General features: G+C 50.7%; 2 protein-coding genes across 2 annotated transcripts; both read right to left on the bottom strand.

Annotated features, from left to right (window-relative positions):
* Nucleotides 1-209: 209 nt before the first annotated feature.
* GUCA1A (guanylate cyclase activator 1A) lies at nucleotides 210-5,986 on the bottom strand. The gene is made up of 4 exons (XM_033103461.1): nucleotides 5,769-5,986; nucleotides 1,099-1,248; nucleotides 620-713; nucleotides 210-384 (listed from the first exon to the last, which is right to left on the bottom strand). Exons 1-4 carry the CDS (start codon nucleotides 5,967-5,969, stop codon nucleotides 221-223), a joined length of 609 nt encoding a protein of 202 aa, XP_032959352.1. The 5' UTR covers nucleotides 5,970-5,986; the 3' UTR covers nucleotides 210-220.
* A 7,668-nt stretch (nucleotides 5,987-13,654) lies between these two features.
* On the bottom strand, nucleotides 13,655-14,262 carry GUCA1ANB (GUCA1A neighbor). The gene is made up of 2 exons (XM_033100283.1): nucleotides 14,155-14,262; nucleotides 13,655-14,020 (listed from the first exon to the last, which is right to left on the bottom strand). The coding sequence occupies exons 1-2, from the start codon at nucleotides 14,260-14,262 to the stop codon at nucleotides 13,655-13,657; spliced, it is 474 nt and encodes a 157-aa protein (XP_032956174.1).
* Between the last annotated feature and the right edge of the window lie 5,141 nt (nucleotides 14,263-19,403).

The following is a 19,403-nucleotide window of genomic DNA, read 5'->3' as shown; positions in this document are numbered from 1 at the left end:
AGCACTCACCACAGCTGAGTCACCCAGAGGGATCAGATACCATCCTTCACCATCCCCAGCTTTGGATCCCTATCTCTGCCCTTCTGCTGCCACCGTGCACCCTAAAGAGGCGAGCTGAGCCTTTGAGTCCAGTAGACTCTATCTAGGATTAAACCAACAATGGTGACTCCAACACCACCATACACCCCTTCCCCAACACAGAAGCATCGGGGTGGTGGGCTCAGCCAGCTGCTTCAACGGCCCCAGCGCCAGCCCCCTCCTCATCTTGCTCGCAGTTCTGGAGCCTGCGCACAATGCTGGTAAGGTCCAGGCTTCGTGTCAGTGTGTCCAGGAGCGTCTGGTCCTTCTGGACGCCCTCCATGAACTCCTCCAGGGACAGTTCCCCTGGGAGAGAGAAAGGGAGTCGGGTGTCCACGTCTACCTGGTAGCATTCGACCAGAGCCCAGAGCTGAGTCTTTCGAGGGGGACAGGCCAATGCCAGAAGAGGTGGCGGTGAATGGGCAGGCAAAGGAGCCAGAGACGGGTCCAAGGATCCCTAAAACCCAGCTCTGTGGCGGGAGCCCTACACCCTGGTGACCCCTCCCCTGGGGATCCCCACCCCCAACCCCGGCCTCCTCACCATCCCCATTGATATCGATCTTGGAAAACACGGTATCGGTGAACTCCTCCGCACTCATGGTGGAGTCGCTGCAGGGGTTAATGGCTCGGATGGCCTGCAGGGAAGAAGTGAGAGGACTCATCCTAATTTGGTCTCAGGGTGGGAGTGGAGGCAGTAAGAGCTCCTCTGGCTCCCAGCCTGAGTAGGGCCGAGGTGGCCCGAAGAGCAGAGCAGGCAGTAGAGGCAGAGCTGGGACTTAACAGCTTGTATAGTCTCTAGGTACAGATGAAGAAACTGAGGCCCAGAGAAGGAAAGAAATGTGGCGCGGGTCACGCACGTGGTGAGGGTCAGAGCTTCCAACCCCTTCATTCCATCCTGTCCCCTTCTGAGATTGCAGTCCCATGCCCTGAAGACCCAACCTCTGGGCTCTCGGATCCTTCTGGGGCTCTGCCCCCAGCCCCGCCCCCGCCCCCAGCCCGACCCTCTGCACCTGGAGTTACCCGGATGATGGTGAGCAGTTCATCGCGGTCAATACATCCATTGCCATCGACGTCGTAGAGCTTGAAGTACCAGCGCAACTTCTGTTCCACCTTCCCCTTGAGAACGAGGCTGAGCGCCGCCACATACTCCATGAAGTCGATGTAGCCGTCCTGGGCGGGGCGGGGCGAGGCCACCTTGAGCCCAGTCCCGGCCCCGCCCCGCGACCCTTCCCCTTGATGCCCACCCCCATCTGTCCTGGACGCCCTGCGTACCACATAACCTGCCTGCCCCAGGGCCTGCTGATCAAATTCGATAAACTAACTCCCACTCGGTTATGAATGTCTGATGCTATCTCTTCACAGGCATTTAGGTTCTAGCTGTCACTGGTCTGCTTTCCTGTTTCTCAAATTTGAGCCCTTCCAAGTTGCAAGAAGGTGCTTGTAGGTGGGAGGAGAGAAACCGAATTCCGAGGGATGGGGGCGTGGTTTGGAGGAGCTTTTCTAAGATGGGGAAAGGGCAGAAGGTAGTTGTGGAGGTAAGGGGAGCCTTTCTCATTCTTTCCTTTATTCTTCAAACTTTACTGAGTACCTACTACGTGCAGGTAAGGGTGCAGATTTGAATCCTGGTTTCACCTTCTCAAAGCTGTGGAATCTGGGACAAAGGACTCAATATGTCTCTGGCCCTCGATTTTTTCATCTATAATAATTACGTGTACCTACGTCTATGGGATGGTCAAGGGATTAAATGAGTTCATGTATGTAAAGCACTCAGCACTGCCTGGTATATAGTAAGTACTCAATAAACATTAGCTATTATTACTGCTATTACTATTATTATAAAGAGACCACTATGCCATCATGATGTGTATTCAGCAACAACACATCTGGACAGGACATTATAGAATCACAGAATAGGAACACCCAACTTTGCTAGGGTCAGAGCAGGAGAGGGGCTTAAGGTGGCTTCCTGAGGGAGGTGATGCCCTCATTGAGTCTTGGAGGGGTTGGCCACAGGGGACATTCCTGTGGGATATCTCTCCAGGGTCCTGCAAATGTTTACTGGCTGAGACTCTGCTCGGCCCTGCCAGCCCTACCAGTGGGGTCAGGGAAGCAGGAAGCATAGGCAGCCTCTGCCCAGCCCCACCCCCCACACACACACACAAGCCCCGTGAGGCTGGGAGAGGGAAGCCTGTGTCTTGCAGAGAGGCTGAGCACCTGAACTTGGAGTCCAGTCCCTGTTCCTCCACTTACACCCATGACTTTGGAACTGGGAAGTTACCGTGAGGCAGATTTTGGGTCCGCGTGAGCTCTAACAGGCAGGGTTGCCCCTGTGGAAGGGCCAGCCTCATGCAATAATGAGCTCTCTGTCAATGAGGGTGTGCAAGCAGAAGCTGGAGGACTGCTATTAGGGATGTGGCAGCGGCTGGGCAGGGCGGCCTCTGAGCTCCGGTGCTGTGCTGGCGGGGCCTTCAGCACTCTGAGCCCCACAGTGAGTATCAGGACCATAACACTTACGTGGTGCTTTCCCGTGTTCAAGGGCTTTCGCACACACCTTGGCTTACTCAATCCTTGGCCAACCCCTTCCCAGAACCGTTGTCAGACTGGAGCAAGGCCCCTGTGCAAATATGCTGAGAAGCGAGGAAACTGCCACGGAGTTTTCCTCAGGGCGGGGGACACAGAGTGAGGATATTTTTGCTTTTCGATTTTTACCTTCCTGTACTCTTGGAAATTTTTACAATGAGGGAATTGAATTGCTTTTGTAATTTTTTTTTTTTAATGGCTAAAAAGGAGCTTTGGAACAGTTATGGGTTTTTGTGCCAGAAAGACCTAAACCACTTCTTAGGGACACTTCTTGAACAAGTCACGAGGCCTCTTTGAGGCGCAGTTTCCTTAGTTGTAAAATGGAAACGACATTATGTGCTTTTCAAGATTGTGGTACGGATTAGATTCAGGACCAATACCACATTACTGTAACAATACTAACTTGCTTCCTGTGCGGAGTGTTTTATTCGCTTTACTCGTTTAATCTCACAAGCACCCCCAGGAGGTGGGTATTAATATTTTTGGTCCCATTTTCAGATGAAAAGCTCAAGTTGAGAGAAGTTAGGCCACGCAGCTAACAAATGACAAAGCCTTGCCCAGAAACTGGGTCTCCTAAATCCTATTCAAGATTTACTTTGATTTGGGGCGCCTGGGTGACTACCAGGCATAGCCAAAACCAGGCAAAACTTCGAAGCAAGCAGAGCATATGCTTGTCCCCCAGGTCACACCCCCACTCCCACTGTTGTACCCCGCCCCACCAAGCCTGCGCAGTTCCCTAGGATACAACTCTCTTCTAACTCAGGAGCTGGCAGATATTTTTTTCTGCAAAGGTCCAGATAGCAAATATTTCAGTTTTGACAATATGTAAACGAATGGGTGTGGTATATTCTGATAAAACTATTTATAAAATTGGCCCATAAGCCATCGTTTGCACATCTGTTTTAACTCCTCTCTGTCTCAGAATGTCCCAGTCCTGTGTGCCATCGCCTAGCCAGTCTGCTACACGGCTCTGTATTCATGACAATGGATACAGGCAACGATGTCCCAACTGTGATTTACATCACGGTGTCTATGAGGCCCTTTAGATGTTACAAAGATGCTCTTCATTTAAATAAACATATGTTTAAATTAACGTGTATTACGAAATATAAAACCAGCCCATAAACTCCTGATTTCTCATCTATTCATTCATTCATATAACAAACATCTATTAAGCACCTACTGTGTTCCAGGCACTGTTTTAGGTGCTGAAGATGCAATAATGAACAAGACACAACAATCCCTGCCCTCGTAGAGCTCACATTCCAGCAGGGAGACAGACAATCAACAGAGTGGCCAAATGTTAGTCAGCATCATGTATTAGGAGATGAGACGTGCTTGGGGGGAGGAGGGGACTGGGAATGCAGGGAGAGAGGCTAGTCCCCGTTAAATAGGGTTTAAACCAGGACATCAGGGCAGGTGTCAGTGGGAAGGAGACATCTGAGCAGAACCAAGCAGAATTCTGGAGGAGGAGGGTCCCAGGCAGCACCAAGGCCCTGAGGTCGGGGAACGTGTGGCATAATCGAGGAAGTCAGGTTTGGGACAGTACAGGTGCTGTACAAAAATTGAAGAGATGGCATATGAATGACTCAGGTTAGGCTAATACAAGGTGGGTGGGTTGCCGCTCTCTGGTGTCATATGTGTGACTTTAGAGGCTCTTTCTGAAGACCTGTCTTGATCCAAAGGGTTTCTTTAGCAGGTGAGAAGCTAAGTTATTTGGATACATTTGGGTGTAAGGTGCTGAGGCTCTTCCCCCTCCTGTTCAGCAATTATTGCTGCTTCTGGAGGATTTGGGGGTCCAGCCTGCTGGCGCCATCCCTCCTGGTCTCCCTCCCTCCAGCTCCAGTACGCTGCTCCCTGCTCCCCCTGCAGGAAAGCCCTCTGACACTGACCTTGAGGCTGGGACTCTAAGCCCATAATCTGCTTTGGCCCCTTCACCCCGAATAGTAGCAAGTTTTAAATAGCTTCTGAGCCCCAGCTTTCCCTAGAAACCTCGCCTACAATGGTGTTTGGACCTCCGGGCAGTGAGGGGAGTCTGGAAATCTCTGGGCAGCCTCTTCCCGGCTTGCGGTGGACACATGGCAACACATCATGATGTCTTCACCTTTCGAGTGAGCGCCAGCTGGGTGGGGATCAGCCGAGGGGCGGGGTGCAGGCAGACAGGGTTGTGGGCCTGGGTTCTTCCACCACTTCGTCTTGACTAAATTGTTCCAAACAAATGGAAACGTTTGCTATTGAAAACCAACAACTATCTTAGCTAATGCTCCCAACATCCACGGCAGATACATCCATGGTGAATAAGTGGCGGCTGAGGGGGAGAGAATGGGCTCAAGGTCATCCAGCTGATGAAAAGTAGGGGTCCAAACTCACGGTGCCTAACTCCTCTTTCAGCGTCCCCTCTGGCTTATCTAGCGGTCCTCATCCAATGCGTCCAGGGGAGACATATTCGGCCTCTCGCAGACCTTTCCACCCACTTGAGAAAAGGTGAACTGAGGTTACTCGGTATTTTGGAGTTGGAGTGGCCTGGATTCCCCAGTGACCAGGCCACCCTGCCCATGCGCAGGTCTAATACCCACAGGGCGCGATGGGTGACCCGAGAAATGCTGGCCTGCTTATCCCAGACCAGCCCGGGCTGGAGCCTCCTCACCCTACTCTCTGCTCTCCACTCCTCCTTCTGCGTCTTTGTGAGCATCTAGGGGCCTGTGCAAAAGCACAACTGACAGTGCCAAGCACTTAGTAGGGGCTCAATGACTGTCTTGTAAAGGCTCACACCTGCTCTGGAATAAACCGAAATGTGCGCAGAGGAGAAACAGAGGGAGCCATTCACTTCTGGTTGTGGGCTCACTCACTGCAGACCTCTCTTTCTTTCCCTGGAGAGTGAGGGCAGGAATGGGGTCCGAGTGCCTAATTCACAGTGGGCGCTCAATGAACGTGAGATCCATGAAATCCTTAATGTCGACACTCAGCCTCCCCGCTAAACAAAGGGCTGTGTAAATGAAGTCACTCCGCCAGCAGACACTGCTGTTCTCACACTGGCTCCTCCTCACCCCTACGCTGGTCAGATGTCCCCAGGTGTCCCTCCAACACTCCCCACCCAGATCCCTGCTCACGTTATTGAAGTCAAAGGTCTCAAACATCTGCTCCACATACTGGCTGGTTGACGGGCTCAGGTTCTTGAGGCCAAAGATCTGGCGGAATTCATAGAGGGTGAGCTGGCCGGAGGGGCACTCGGTCATGAACTTCTTGTACCACTGGTGGCACTCGGTGCTGCTCAGCTCCTCCACCGACTTACCCTCCATCACGTTGCCCATTGCCCAGGCCCGCAGGAAGCCGAGGCCCAAGACGGACAAGTACTGTGGCCCGCTGTTCCCTGCACAAGGGAGACTTGGCTTTCTAGAACTGTGCCCTCCTCACTCACGGGCCTGAGTTCTCCATATCTGAGCAGGAAAGGGCCTGAGGAATCAGTGCAGGGAAACGTCAGGAGGAGGTAAGCAGAAGGGAGAAGGTGATGGGGGCTGTACAAGCCTACACCCAAATCCAGGGGATGACAGAGAACCAGTGTTGTTACAAGTCCTCACTAAATCCTTGCAGCCAATGGGACTACTCCCTGGGAAAGAGGAGTGAAAATAGAATAAAGCTGAGAGGAGCAGAGGCCCAGGATTACAGCTTTGAGCTAATAGGTGAGAGGATTTTCTTATCCAGGTTGTAGTCTCCTTATCGCTTGTTACCAGGACAGAGTGGGTGGCCAGCCAACGGCTGTTCTGATCCTGTGACCTCTACTCCCTTCTCCTCCTGTTTTGAGTGGGTTCTCAACGTTTCTGGTTTCTCTCTCAGACTCGGAATGGAGGTACATATGAGATAGACGATGGTTCCTCTTCCAGAGCTGGGCCGGCTGTGGGCTCTTCACAGGGATGCTATGTACAGCCATCCAGGCTGTGCAGTGCACTTGGCCATAACAACGAAGGGGTTCTAATGACACCATGGGTAATTAACATCTGAGAGCACCTGGGTGATGCAGTCAGTGTGTGTGGGCTTCCAAGACGAGTCCTGAGCACTCAGAGGGAACCCCTCCTACATACACCTGCACAAGTACACATACCCATACAGATACACAATCACTGGTCCTTCTCTGAACACATTCTCATATTCCCAGAGATTGCATCTTTCCCATCCTGGGAGGCTTGAATTCAGCCCTGCATCTGATTCCGAACCTGACACCATCACCTCCCCAGGGCATGGGAATAGGGGCCATTGAGTGTGTGCCTAGTGTGTGAGTGAGAGAGCTGGCACACGTGTGCATGGGTGAGCTGCTACCTGGTGTTCCTGGAATGCTCCCAGGCCAAGCCTAGGGGCCTGTCTATGCAGCAATAGCTTTCCCTGACCCGTAGTGGAATGTTTTCCGGCCATAGACTTTCAGGTTGGTTTATTTATGGAACCAACATCTAGGTGCACTTAAGCTGGATGCTACTGGAAAAGCCCAGAACCAGCACTCATTCACTCTGCCTCTTCCCCTGAGTTCCCTTCCTCCTTTACATGTGGACCATGCCAGGTCCCCTACTTTGGCCAGAGGGAACCACTAACCACATTTCTGCTTTCCGAGCAGACACTTGGACATGTGTTCAGGTTGTGCACTGATACACTAGTACAAAGTGTATTTGAAGAGGTTCCTTTGTGTGTGTGTGTTGCGGGGGAAGGGGGTTACTGCCGCTTATCTACCCTCTCCTGACTAATACAAAGACTGTGCAATTTTACATACTGCACAAAATGTCATGAGTCTTTCTAGCAGCACAGGCTTGCCGAGCCCCTCTCAGGAACCCCAACAGCATTTCAAGTCCTTCCAAGACTGCAAGGCTGCAGGAGAGCCTTCTTTACTCCAGGCTGCAAAGCACTTTTTCTTCCAAGTGAAAACTAAGGAAGATTTTTATATACAGTGTATGCATGTACATGTACTTATATTCATATAAATTGTAGAATATAAATATATAATGACATATAAATATATATTTACATATACATTAATTTATATAAATATGTTCTATAATCTATATTATATGTAACATATATTAGATATCAGAGTACATACATATGAATTGGCCAGGCTATGCTATAGTGAAAAATCACTCTAAAATCTCAGTGACTTAAAGCACCGCAAGTTTATTGCTCACACTACTGGCTGGGTGACCTTGAGCAAGTATGTTAACCTCTCTGGGTCACAGTTTCTTCATCCTTAAAATGGAGATTATGGTGCCCACCTGATAGGGTTGTTAAGATTAAGTGAATTAAAATTAATATATGGAAAGCATTTAGAGCAGGGTCTGACATAGAGTAATTGCCCCATATTAGCTATCACTTTATTACTTCATATCTGTTACAGTGACTGTCATGCTGTTGACTTTAGAATCTAGGTGTAGTTATAGTGCATCTTGGGCACAGCAGTGTCCCTAAGATGACAGCCAATCATGCCTTTTGTCCCTTTAGCCCCTTTCACCATGGCCCTGGATTGTGTGTAAGGACAGACATCCATCTTTCTCACACAGGACATCTACCAGCTGTGGTCAGACACTAGAGAATGTGGAGACCGTCATTAAAACAGTACTAGATCCAGGGGCCGGCCCGGTGGCTCAGGTGGTTGGAGCGCAGTGCTCCTAACGTCAACATCGCCAGTTCGATTCCCTCATGGGCCATTGAGCTGCGCCCTCTACAACTAAGATTGTGAACAACAGCTCTCCCTGGAGCAGGGCTGCCGTGAGCAGCCGGTGGCCAGCGAGAATGGCTGGCAGCCGGTGAGAGCTGCTGTGAGCTGCCATGAGCTGCTGTGAGCAGCCGACCGACGACCGGTGACTGACTGCCTCAGCCAGGGGGAGCGCAAGGCTCATAATACCAGCATGGGCCAGGGAGCTGTGTCCTACACAACTAGACTGAGAAACAACGGCATGAACCAGAGGTTGTGGGGTAAAGCAGAAGAAGAGGAAAACAAAAAAAACAAAAAACAGTACTAAATCCAACTTCATTCCCAACTCCCTGTCCTGTTGCCTGCTTCTACTAAAAAGAAGCTTGAAAAACACGAAAAATTGTTTTCCTAGCCTCTCTTGCAGCTAGGAGTAGCCACATGATATGGTTCTGGCCAAAGTATGTAATTGAAGGGATCTCCCATAAAACTGTCAGCTGATTTCTCAACAAAAATTTTGCAGGCCAGAAGGGATTAGGATGAAATATTCAAAGTAATGAAAAACAAGGACCTACACCCAAAATTACTCTCTACCCAACAAAGCTATCGTCTAGAATTGAAAGACAGTTAAAGAGCTTCCCAGACAAGAAAAAGCTGAAAGAATTCATCACCACCAAACTAGCATTACAAGAAATGTTAGAGGGACTTCTTTAAGATTTGGGGGGAAAACAGATAAAAAATATGAATAATAAAATGGCAATAACTACATATCTATCAAAAATTACTTTCAACGTAAATGGATTAAATGCTCCAATCAAAAGATAGTGTGCCTCAGTGGATAAGAAAACAAAACGCTTACAATATGTTGCCTTCAAGTAACTCAGTTTAGATCAAAAGATACTCACAGACTGAAAGTAAAGGGATGGAAAAAAATATTTCATAAAAATGTAAAAAAAAAAAAAAGCTGGGATAGCAATACTTATAACAGCCAAAATAAACTTTTAAACAAAGGCTATAACAAGTGACAAAGAAGGACCCAGTAATCCCACTTCTGGGTATTTATCTAAAGAAACCCAAGATGCTATTTCTAGGGGACGTGTGCATCCATTTATTCATTGTAGCATTGTTTACAATGGCCAAGATGTGGAGGCAGCCTGGATGTCTGTCGATGGATGACTGGATAAAGAGGAGGTGGTACATATATGCAATGGAATATCACTCAGTCATGGAAAGTTTTTGCCATCTGTGGCGACAGGGATGGGCCTGGAGGGTGTTGTGCTGAGTGGAGTGTCAGACAGAGAAAGACAGATGCGGTGTGATTTTGCTTATATGTAGAATCTAAAGAACAAAATAAACAGAAACAAACTCATAGATATAGAGAACATTTTGATGATTGCCAAATGGGGAGCGGGTGGGGGGTGGTGTAAAAGGGGAAGGGATTAAGAAGTACAAATTGGTTGTTACATATTAGTGGTGGGGATGTAACGTATAGCATAAGGTCTTGCCCACAGCCAGAGGGAGGGGATTGTACAAAGGCAGGATAACAGGAGGTGGGAAACAGTGGGGGTCACCCTAGAGTCTGTGACAACATTCATACTTTACAATACTATAGACATAACATCCATTTCTTTCTGGAATTACAAGCAGCTGTTAGTGCCAGCCTGCCCTCAAGAATCCGGCTAGCTCCCAGAAGGTAGAGACCATTGCCTTATTCATCTCTTGCTTCTTCCTAGAACATGGTAGCATAGGTTCCACATGGTTCTGGGCTGCTTATTCTGTTTGCCACCTCCCCACTCATTCACCTTTCTCTGTCTGCTCTGAGCCCCAGGAAGCTGACCCCCAAGAACTGGGTCACCCAGGCTCCATCCATTGAGAAGCACTAGATGGAGATTGGAGTGTAGGAGAGAGAAAGTTTGGTTGCTTTCTTCTACTTTCAGCCACAGCTTCTACCAGAGCTCCCTCTGGGCTCCTAAAACAAAGCCCTCTCTCCTTACCCCACAGGCTGAGGAATAAGAATGGCTTCCCTTCCCTCTGTTGCCATGGTCTGGGCACATCACCAGTCCCTTAACCATCCCACTTCTTTCTAAATAGTCCCCTCAATAAACTCTCCTCAATTACCTTTTTTATTATTATTATTTTATTAGGGACTATTGGGGGACAGTGTGTCTCCAGGGCCCATCAGCTCCAAGTTGTTGTCCTTCAATCTAGTCGTGGAGGGCACAGTTCAGCTCCAAATCCAGTTGCCATTTTCAATCTTTAGTTGTAGGGCAGGGGCGCAGCCCACCATCCCATGCGGGAATTGAACCGGCAACCCTGTTGTTCAGAGATCGCGCTCTAACCGACTGAGCCATCCGCCGCCTGCTCAATTACCTTTTTGAAAGTAACATTTGACTATCAGGGGCTTGAGCTCAAGAAAACATGGAGTGAGTAAATGCATGCATGCATGATGAAAGCAAGGATTAAAGACAGCTGAAGTAGGACGGAACTATTATCAACCACCTACTGTGTTCAAGGCACCATGCTTGGCTTGTTGAATAAGCTCACCACAGCTCTGTGGGGTGGGTATTATTTCTACGTGAGACAAGCGGAATTGGGAGCAGACAAATCACAATCCGAGTCTGACGAAAATTTTAAGTGGCGGGACCAAAGTCTTTGCACCTCATCACCATGCTTATAGCCTGTCTTTAAATCTCTGAGCAACGCCTGGGTGGAGCGGGAGACCCCTCCAGGCCCTCACTCCAGTGCCTTCCCCTGTGGCCCTTCTGTCTGCACGATCCCGCTGACAGAGAGCTGGCTACCACTGGTTGCAGGGGCCCCCATCCCATGTCTCCAGGCCAGGGCAGGGCGGGAATGGAATCCCACAGCTTCCCAATCCTAGAGCCCAGCTTCCCCCTCTTCAGTGGCCCCTCTCAGTCCCACTGTCCATTCTCCCCACAAAGACAGAGGTGCCAAGTCAGGGAAGACTGGGATACATTCTAAGGCCTCCAGGAAGAGGTGAGTATATGGGAGGCGTCCAGAAGGCTGGATCGGACAGCTCACGTGGTAGACATGGAGAGAGAGCCTGTACTTCCTGGGCTGCTTTGTCTGCAGGAATCCCACCTGGGGCAGATGCCATACCAGAGTGAGGGGATCCAATGGCATCAAGGAGACGGATGGGTGGGGCAGGCGCCAGAGGTGGAAGTTGGGAAGAGACGGGAGGCAATCCCAGGCCTAACTGATCCTCCTCCAGGGCTGCCTGCCCACTCGCCAGCCCCTCAGAAACACAACTGAGCAGTTCTTCTGCCTCCTGGAACCATTCCACCCAGACCCACGTGGGACCTGAGCCGGCTTCTTTAAAAAGGCTCCTGGAAGCTTCCATGGAGGCTGCTCTACCAAGGTGAACCTCAAGAGGGAGACCATTCTCCAGGGGACAGGAAGAGGCATCAGTTGGGGGAGTGAAAATGCTGGCCTCGCCCCCCCATCACCAAGGCTATCAGGTCTGGGCCGGCAGAGGTGGTTCTTGTTTATCTTTGCAGCCCAAGGATCCAGTCAGTACTAGGTGCTCAGCAAATGTCTATTGGATGATTGACTGGATGGAAGATGAAGACATTGGGTTTTACATAGATGGGAAACTTGTATTTATCTCTGCTCCTTTTCCAAATTCCACTATAATGGCAACAAATGCATTTTTCAAAGCTACACATCCATGGTGGCAAAGAGAAGACAGCAGACGAGAGATCTTAATAAAATTATAGAAAACAGGAGGCAGATGGACAAGTGCTAACTGCCTGGTTAGAGAGCAGAAAGTTGAAGCCTAAATGTTTTCAAGGAAAAGGAGGACTGAGAGGTTGGTGCAGACACGAAGCCGATCTATTCCTGCCTCAGAACTCAGGAGGTGGACACAAGAGGTGCCCTGAACGGTGGGGAGCGGGACATGGGGTAGAAGTAAATAAACGGGGAAGTTTGTGTAAGGAGCACCTGCGTCCCCAGATGCCCTCCAAAGGCAGCTGGATGGGCAGGCATCTCAAGGCATCTATCCCCTCCTGACCCCGCCCGAAGATTATTCTGGAGATTTGAACCAGAAGGGCCCTCGCCTCTGGCCACAGGTCAGGAAGAGAGAAGGGATGCTCTGAAAACTGGGGAGTTAAGAAGGGGAAGTCTGCACATGAAGAGTGAGACGCCCCCGCCCCTCCAGCTCCTTCCCATGCTGGCTCCTCAAACACCCACAGCCAGGCAGGGGAGACCTGGCACAGCTGCCAAATGGGCCAGCCACGACCATCAGACACCTGTGGACAGCCTCTAACTTGAAAGAGAGTCTACAATAAACACAGAAAAAGCTGGATTCAAGGCTGGTAGGATAACCTCCAGGAAGGCTTGGTATCCTTACCATCTTCTTTGCAGAGAGAGGCATCCAGGGAGGCCCGGCCACTGCACTGGCTGCGTGTCTGAGTTCCCAGACATCCTGTCCTCTTATCCCACCTGCCCCAACTTCTTGGGCTCTAAAAGTATGTTCCACTGAATATACCGCTCTACCTAGAATGAGATGTGACTCCTAGAAATGAAACCAGCGGGATTCACCCAGTGGTGAGCTGGTAAATATTTAACAACTGGCTCTCTGGAAAAAAGAAACCCCCAATGTGTAGGTGTTTGCTGATGTCAGTGGTGTAAATATTCCCACTAAGGCCGGTTTCAAGCTGCCAACATGAAATTGCCGATTGTGGAATTGGGAGGAGAGGCCCACAGGCAGCTGTCACAGGCCGGTCAGAGCAGGCTCCATCCAGCACACCACAGATTTACCTTGGGCGGCAGTGACCAGGGCTTCCCTCAGGCCACTGCTATGGTCAAGCGCCCTTGGCCTTCATCCCTCTTCTCCTTGAGACTGGCTGGGTTCACTTGGTACCTTACTCCTGCATTCTCCAGTGGCTGCTCCAACCTGGGGCGAGAGGGCCTCCTGAGAGAGCTGGGGGCCCTGATCGGCTGATGTATCTCTTTCTTCTCTTTAGAGGGGTTGCCCAGCCTGGACCATGGGGAGGGTATGACCCGCATGGGCTTGGGACTCAAACCATGGAGCGGGGTGGAGGGGTGGGGGTTACTCTCAGGGTGAGGGGACTCAGAATCAAGCCCTTCTAAGTCTTCAGGCATCTCTGGACATAACCTTTCTGTAAACCACCCCTATAGCCTCAGTTTACCCACTCATTAAGATGCCGGGGAAAGGAATGACAGACTTTCATTGCTACCATTGTTGACAGTGGGCATGTCACAGCCGTCTTAGCCCAGGCACGATCTCCTCCAGGAGCAGGAATCGTTGGACTGAGGGTGCATGTGGACGGGCGGGGGGCTTCTTACTGGCTAGGAGCGCCACAAAACCATGTTGGCAGGAGGCACATCAAAGCGCTTGCGGGTGTGATCACTGTCCTGGCGGTACAGGTAGCCACAGGTAGGCTTCTGCAAAGTGTAGAAGGGGTTCAGGGCGTTGAAGCACTGGCAGGTGTAGAAATTGAACCTGAGCTTGTCCAGGTTCAGGCCCCCGGAGTTCACCACCACTGGCACATAATCTGCTGCCAAAGTCTGCTCGTGGCCCAGCTTCCACGACTGAGACAGAGGAGGGTGTGGAACCTTCACCTTTTTGCCTGATGGTGTCTTCGGCCCATGGCTGGGTACTGAGGGTTTCTGTGAGTCCTGGGAGGAAGAAAGAGAGAGGGAGAGATGGGGCATCTGCCACGGGCCAGCGATAGGGAGGGGAGTAAGGGGCCACTCTGGTCAGAGGCCCACAGAGCCACCTGGAGCACAGCTCTGCCGCCTGTGGAGCCAGATGCCCAAACACAGGAGGGCTCTCCAGGTTTGCTGACCTGCCGCCTGCTAAGTTGGACCTCGGCCTGCTTCGCAGAGGCCTCTGCCAGCTCAGAGGCTGGGAAGCTGGGCTCACCCTCAAATACCTCTATCCCGTCCTCCCACATCTAATCTGTCCATCAGCGTCCTTCACATCACTCTCCTCTAGCCCGCTCTCCCTGTGCTCTGCCACGGCTCCACCCAGCCATCTGTCCTCCCTCTCCTGATCTCTCGCTTTTTCAGCCTGTGCTTTACACTCACACTGAATTCATCTTCCTGTATTAATGGCCAGATTGTGTGACTCCCCTCCTCAAAGTACCTTTTGCTCTCTACCACCTAGAAAAGAAAGCCCAAGGCTCCCAGGCTGGAAGGCAAGAACTTTAAGGACGGGGCTTCCCCCTACCCTATGTTCGAGCCTTACCTGACATTTATTTGCTTCTTTGTCACCACCTTCCTTGACGGTCCTATGACCTTAGAACCACCACACTGTCTCCCACTTTCTTTTACCAGGTCACACTTGGTTTTATCGGGCCTCCAGCCAGAGACCTTTGCTCAGGCTGTCTCCCCAGCCTCGGGCCCTCCCTCCCATTCATCAGGGAAGTTGTGTCTTTTCCTGTTCAGTCATGAGCTCCCTAAGGGCAGTGCCCTTTGACCCTTACCCTTGATAACAGCCTCCAAAACTTATTCCTTCTTTTACTCCAGACCAAGGCATTTAGTGAGCACACAATGAACAGGAGGTTCAAATGAACTGAATTCCAGTCAGGGGTAGCGCCCCTTCTCACCAGCCAGTCCATTCTATTGTAAAATCTCTCTCATTGTTAGGGGTGTCTCCTACCCAACAATGCCTGCTCTCCATAAGCCCGCTGTTGGGTGACCAGGTATGGGGGTCTGCCCCTCTAGGAGGTCCCCATGTATCACATCGTACTAGCATTTACTTGCTTCTTTGTTGCACCCTCCTTTGAATCCCCAGACTGTCTCCCAGCTACTGGATGCCCATTTCACGAGGGATTTTCAGAGCCATGACAGTACAACCCAAAGGATGAGAGGCTCATGTGTCAGGCTGACTCTCTTCTGCTCCCCTAGGCTACAACTGTCAGGAGAACCCATTTCCTCTCTGCCAGCCTCGCAGGCCCCAGGACCTGGGAAGGAATCCCTAGCCACAGTTACTGGAAGTTGAGCCCCCACCATCTTACAAAAGAAATCTCTAGTACTCAAGTCACAACGTAAGCTCTTTTGCAGTTAACGGACAAGCTGTTTGCACAATTCGAACTTGCTCAGGGCTTTCCTCAAGGCAGTCTTTGCTCCTACAGGTTCCTAGTCAGGAGTGCCCCAGCTTTGCATTTCAAAATTCTTCCTATTTTTCCAAGCCAGCTGCTCACTTCCTGGAGACACCTCCTCCAGGAAGGCCTCTGATGCTGCAGCCCCCGCCCCCTCTCATCCTCCACTGTGCCTTCAGCACTTGTGGTCCTTTTTGCTGGGCTGGGAATAGGGTAAGGCAAATGCCTACATTTTAAGGAGGTGCTGTCTCTCAGTACTGCCAGGGCACAGTGAGAGCGCTTCCTTTCGTGTGGCACCCTGGGGGCTGTTTGCCTCATCCTACTTGCAAGCCATGATCTTTCTGGGCTCCTGCTGAGGTTCCAACAGCCTGTAAACAGCTCCCAGGAGTCAGGGCCATACCCTATTCAGCTCTGTGTTCCTGGGGCTTAACCAGTGCTGGCACACAGACAAGCTGGAGAAAGTGTGAACAGGTGTTCAGCGGCCTTCCAGAGTCTTCCAGGCTCAACCCCGGAATGCGGGATTACAAGCAGAGGGGCAAGCGCCGGAAAGGAGCTGTGATGGTCATCATCAGCGATCTGTCTTCGCCACGGGTTATGAGCGCAGCACCAAACTCTTTAAAATGGATTATCTCGGAGCATTTGCTCAGTCCCTTGAGATTTTGTTTCCTGGCAACTGTCATCAGTTTGGCTCAAATAAACTCTTATAAGCTTTCAAATAAATAAATAAATAAACAAATAAAATGGATTATCTCCTCTAATGCTCACATTCACCCTTTAGGGAAGGTATTATTATTAACCCCAGCTACGAGGTCGGACAGTTAAGTTCCCGAACTCATCCTAGAAAAAGTGCTACATAACTCATTGCTGAATATCACTATGGTCACCTTCAAAGTACTCCCCTTGGGAAGCTATGCACTGATGACAGTGCCTAGTCCACCCTTCAAAGCGATTTTGGAACTCTTTCTGGAATGGCCATCAGAGCTGTTGTTGTATTATCTTTGATGTCCTGAATGTCATGAAAATGTCTTCCTTTCAATCTTTCCTTTATCTTCGGGTAAAGAAAAAAGTCACTGGGGGGCAGATCAGGTGAGTAGGGAGGGTGTCCCAATACAGTTATTTGTTTCCTGGCTAAAAACTCCCTCACAGACAGTGATGTGTGAGCTGGTGCATTGTCATGACGCAAGAGCCATGAATTGTTGGTGAAAAGTTCAGGTCGTCTAACTTTTTCACGCAGCCTTTTCAGCACTTCCAAATAGTAAACTTGGTGAACTGTTTGTCCAGTGGGTACAAATTCATAACAAATAATCCCTCTGATAAAAAAAAAGGTTAGCAACAGCGTTGCAACAAGTTCGCGAATTGTCAGACCTTGTACAGGTGAGACGACTTAAGTATGGAGGTTAGTCACATGTTTAGGGTCACATGGCAGTAAAGAGCCAGGTTGAGGTTTGAACTCAGGCCTGGTTGACCCCAAGTTCCACACCCTCTACATTCCATGATGTATCTCCTGGGTCCATTGCACTATGGGGATAAGGCCTGCCACGCCATTTCTGCCCTTGCTCCGTCAACTTGCCGAGCTCCTGCCAGGTGTGCTGAGCAGCCAAGACCACCCTCCACAGACCCCAGGCTCGCTGGAGGCTCAGGCAGCCAGAATGCCCAGTTTGGCTGCAACACTGGGGTTCTGGATGCTGGATTTGGGTTCTTGTACCCTGCATGGATAGGACGACACACTGAGAAGTGTGAGGCTTATTTTATGAGTTATCATCTCTTAGCAGAGCTGAGCACATGGCATTGGTTCATTTATTCCTTCAGAACTACTCCTTTTGTATGCCAGGCTCTGAGTGTGCAGGTAACAAAGACATCACAAATATGAAGCTGTGTAGAGCCTGGCTTCTCGCCCTCAGCATCACTGACTTTGGGTTGGATGATTGATTCTTTGTGGTGGAGGCTGTGCTGTGCATTGCAGGCTGGCTGGAAGCATCCCTGGCCTCCCTATTCACTCTACCCACCTCTCAGGTGCGACAGACAAAAGCGTCCGTAAACATTGCCAAAGCCACCTGGGGGCAGTGAGAATCACGCTGTACGCGTCCATCACAATCTCTGTATCCTCCGTGTTAATGTTGAAGCCTGGCCCTGTAGACTCTTCCTTTCCTGGGTCACAGATGTGGCTCAGGTTTCTTCCTGTTAAGCACGATATTGAGGACGTGGGGTTTTGGTACTCCTGACAGCACAGAAGGGCTCAGCTTGTGACCGTGGCGATGAAACTGCAGAGGCCCTAAGCCACACCCACACCTGCTCCCCAGCCCACCCTTCAGTCTTGGCCACTTGGACCTCGGGCTCAGGAGTAACAGAGGCGAGTGCTTTCAGAATGGTTGGGGGCGAGGGGGGTCTTACCAGAGACCCCACAGAGGAAAGGGAGACACTCTTTGATAACAGAATTGAGCATCCATCACGTGCCAGGCACTAACCACTCAGCTCTGCAAAAGCTCCTAAGAGCCATTTGACATGTCACTCTCCATCTTTCAAATGCAGAAAGTGAGGCTCAGAGAGAGCTAAGCATTGGTCTAAGTTCATATAGTTAGCGAAGTGGTGTGTAAGAGCCTTGCAGAAGTCCCATGACAAGTGCCTAGTTAATGCAGGAACCAGAATTAATTTGAACACTCCCCTCCTTCTCTGTCCCAGCCCAGGCCCTGGTTCAGGTCTACCTGCCCTGGGCCTACTAGTCAGCTATGTCCCAGCCGCTGCTTCTGCAATACTCAGGACCCTAGTGGGGGGAGACCAGGGCCCCAAGCACATCCAGGGATAAGACCCTCGCAGAAACTGGGACAGAAGGAAGAAGAGGAGGAGAGAGGGAGGAGGAAGAGAGGAGAGGAAGAGAAGACCTTGGGCAAGAAAGAGGAAGAGGAGATGGAGGGGGAGCCCCAGCCTTGCCCTGCCCCTTCCAGGGGCCTTGCCAGGCTCCCAGTGACTAACTTCAGAGGGCTGAGAACACTCCATCTCCTCCCCAGGGACCAGCACAGGCAGCTTTGGAGGGAGGGTGGGGCCTGACTGCATACTTTCTAGGTTAACATCTGGTTTCATTTAACCATCTCCTCCCCAATCAGGTCTTCCCTGTCAAGTGCAGTGTGTGTGTGTGTGTGTGTGTGTGTGTGTGTGTGTGTGTGTGAGAGAGAGAGAGAGACTTGAAAAAAGTGGTTCACAACTGGGGATGACTTTATCCCCAGGGGCCATTTGGCAATCCTGGAGACATTTTTGGTGGTCACACTGGGGGCGGGGGTGCTACTGGCATCTAATGGGTTAAGGCCAGGGATTCCGCTAAACCATCCGTGCCACAGTGCCCAGACAGCCCCACCACAAAGATCAGCTCACCATGTTAATAGTGCCCAGGTTGAGAAAACGGTTTAGAGGTTTCAGGCAGACCCTTTTTCCCCTCCCTGCTTCCTACAGCCCTGACTGAAGCCTCCCCTTCCACAGCGAGCAATGAAGCTTAAAGGGCAAGTAGAGGGTCCTGCCAGCCTCTCCCTATTTTCACTTGGGGTTTGAGCTAGAGCCAAAAGAAGGAATGCAAATAGAACTCTCCCTTCATACCCCCTACCCCCACAGGCAGAGACCACCAAGGCCTTTTAGACATACACATATATGTTTTTGTCCTTTATACCAGGGCTTAGAATGCGCAAGAGGAGGACTCAAGAGTGGGGCTTTCTAAGTAGGGCAAGCAAACCTCATACATGACAGTACCACAGGTCTACTGGGAAGACACTCTGGACTCTGAGATACTCCAGGCCCCCTGGCCCATCCACTAGCCTGGCCCAGGCCTGACAGTTCACCATTTATTAGCACCTCACTCTTTGGTGGAAGGCCTCCTGCCCTATTGAAATGCAAATGACATTGGGTGAGGCTGCTGGTTAAGCCTCCTGGGGCAGCTGGTCCTATGGGATGTGCCTGGGCTTTGGAGGTTGAAGGCCTGAGCTCAGGGCCTGACTCTGCCCTTACAG

The sequence above is a fragment of the Rhinolophus ferrumequinum genome, chromosome 3, assembly GCF_004115265.2.
Source record: "Rhinolophus ferrumequinum isolate MPI-CBG mRhiFer1 chromosome 3, mRhiFer1_v1.p, whole genome shotgun sequence".
In the NCBI taxonomy this organism is placed as follows: Eukaryota; Metazoa; Chordata; class Mammalia; order Chiroptera; family Rhinolophidae; genus Rhinolophus; species Rhinolophus ferrumequinum.
This window is presented reverse-complemented; position numbering and strand designations above follow the sequence as displayed.

What these genes read in the sequence shown, in the direction of transcription:
- GUCA1A (XM_033103461.1), bottom strand. Translation starts at nt 5,969, where the DNA reads ATGGGCAACGTGATGGAGGGTAAGTCGGTGGAGGAGCTGAGCAGCACC. An exon ending in AGACCTTTGACTTCAATAAC is followed by an intron (nt 1,249 to 5,768) that starts GTGAGCAGGGAT and finishes CGCCCCGCCCAG; the next exon opens with GACGGCTACATCGACTTCAT. An exon ending in GATCGATATCAATGGGGATG is followed by an intron (nt 385 to 619) that starts GTGAGGAGGCCG and finishes TCTCTCTCCCAG; the next exon opens with GGGAACTGTCCCTGGAGGAG.
- GUCA1ANB (XM_033100283.1), bottom strand. Translation starts at nt 14,262, where the DNA reads ATGTGGGAGGACGGGATAGAGGTATTTGAGGGTGAGCCCAGCTTCCCA. An exon ending in TCCAACTTAGCAGGCGGCAG is followed by an intron (nt 14,021 to 14,154) that starts GTCAGCAAACCT and finishes GGCCCGTGGCAG; the next exon opens with ATGCCCCATCTCTCCCTCTC.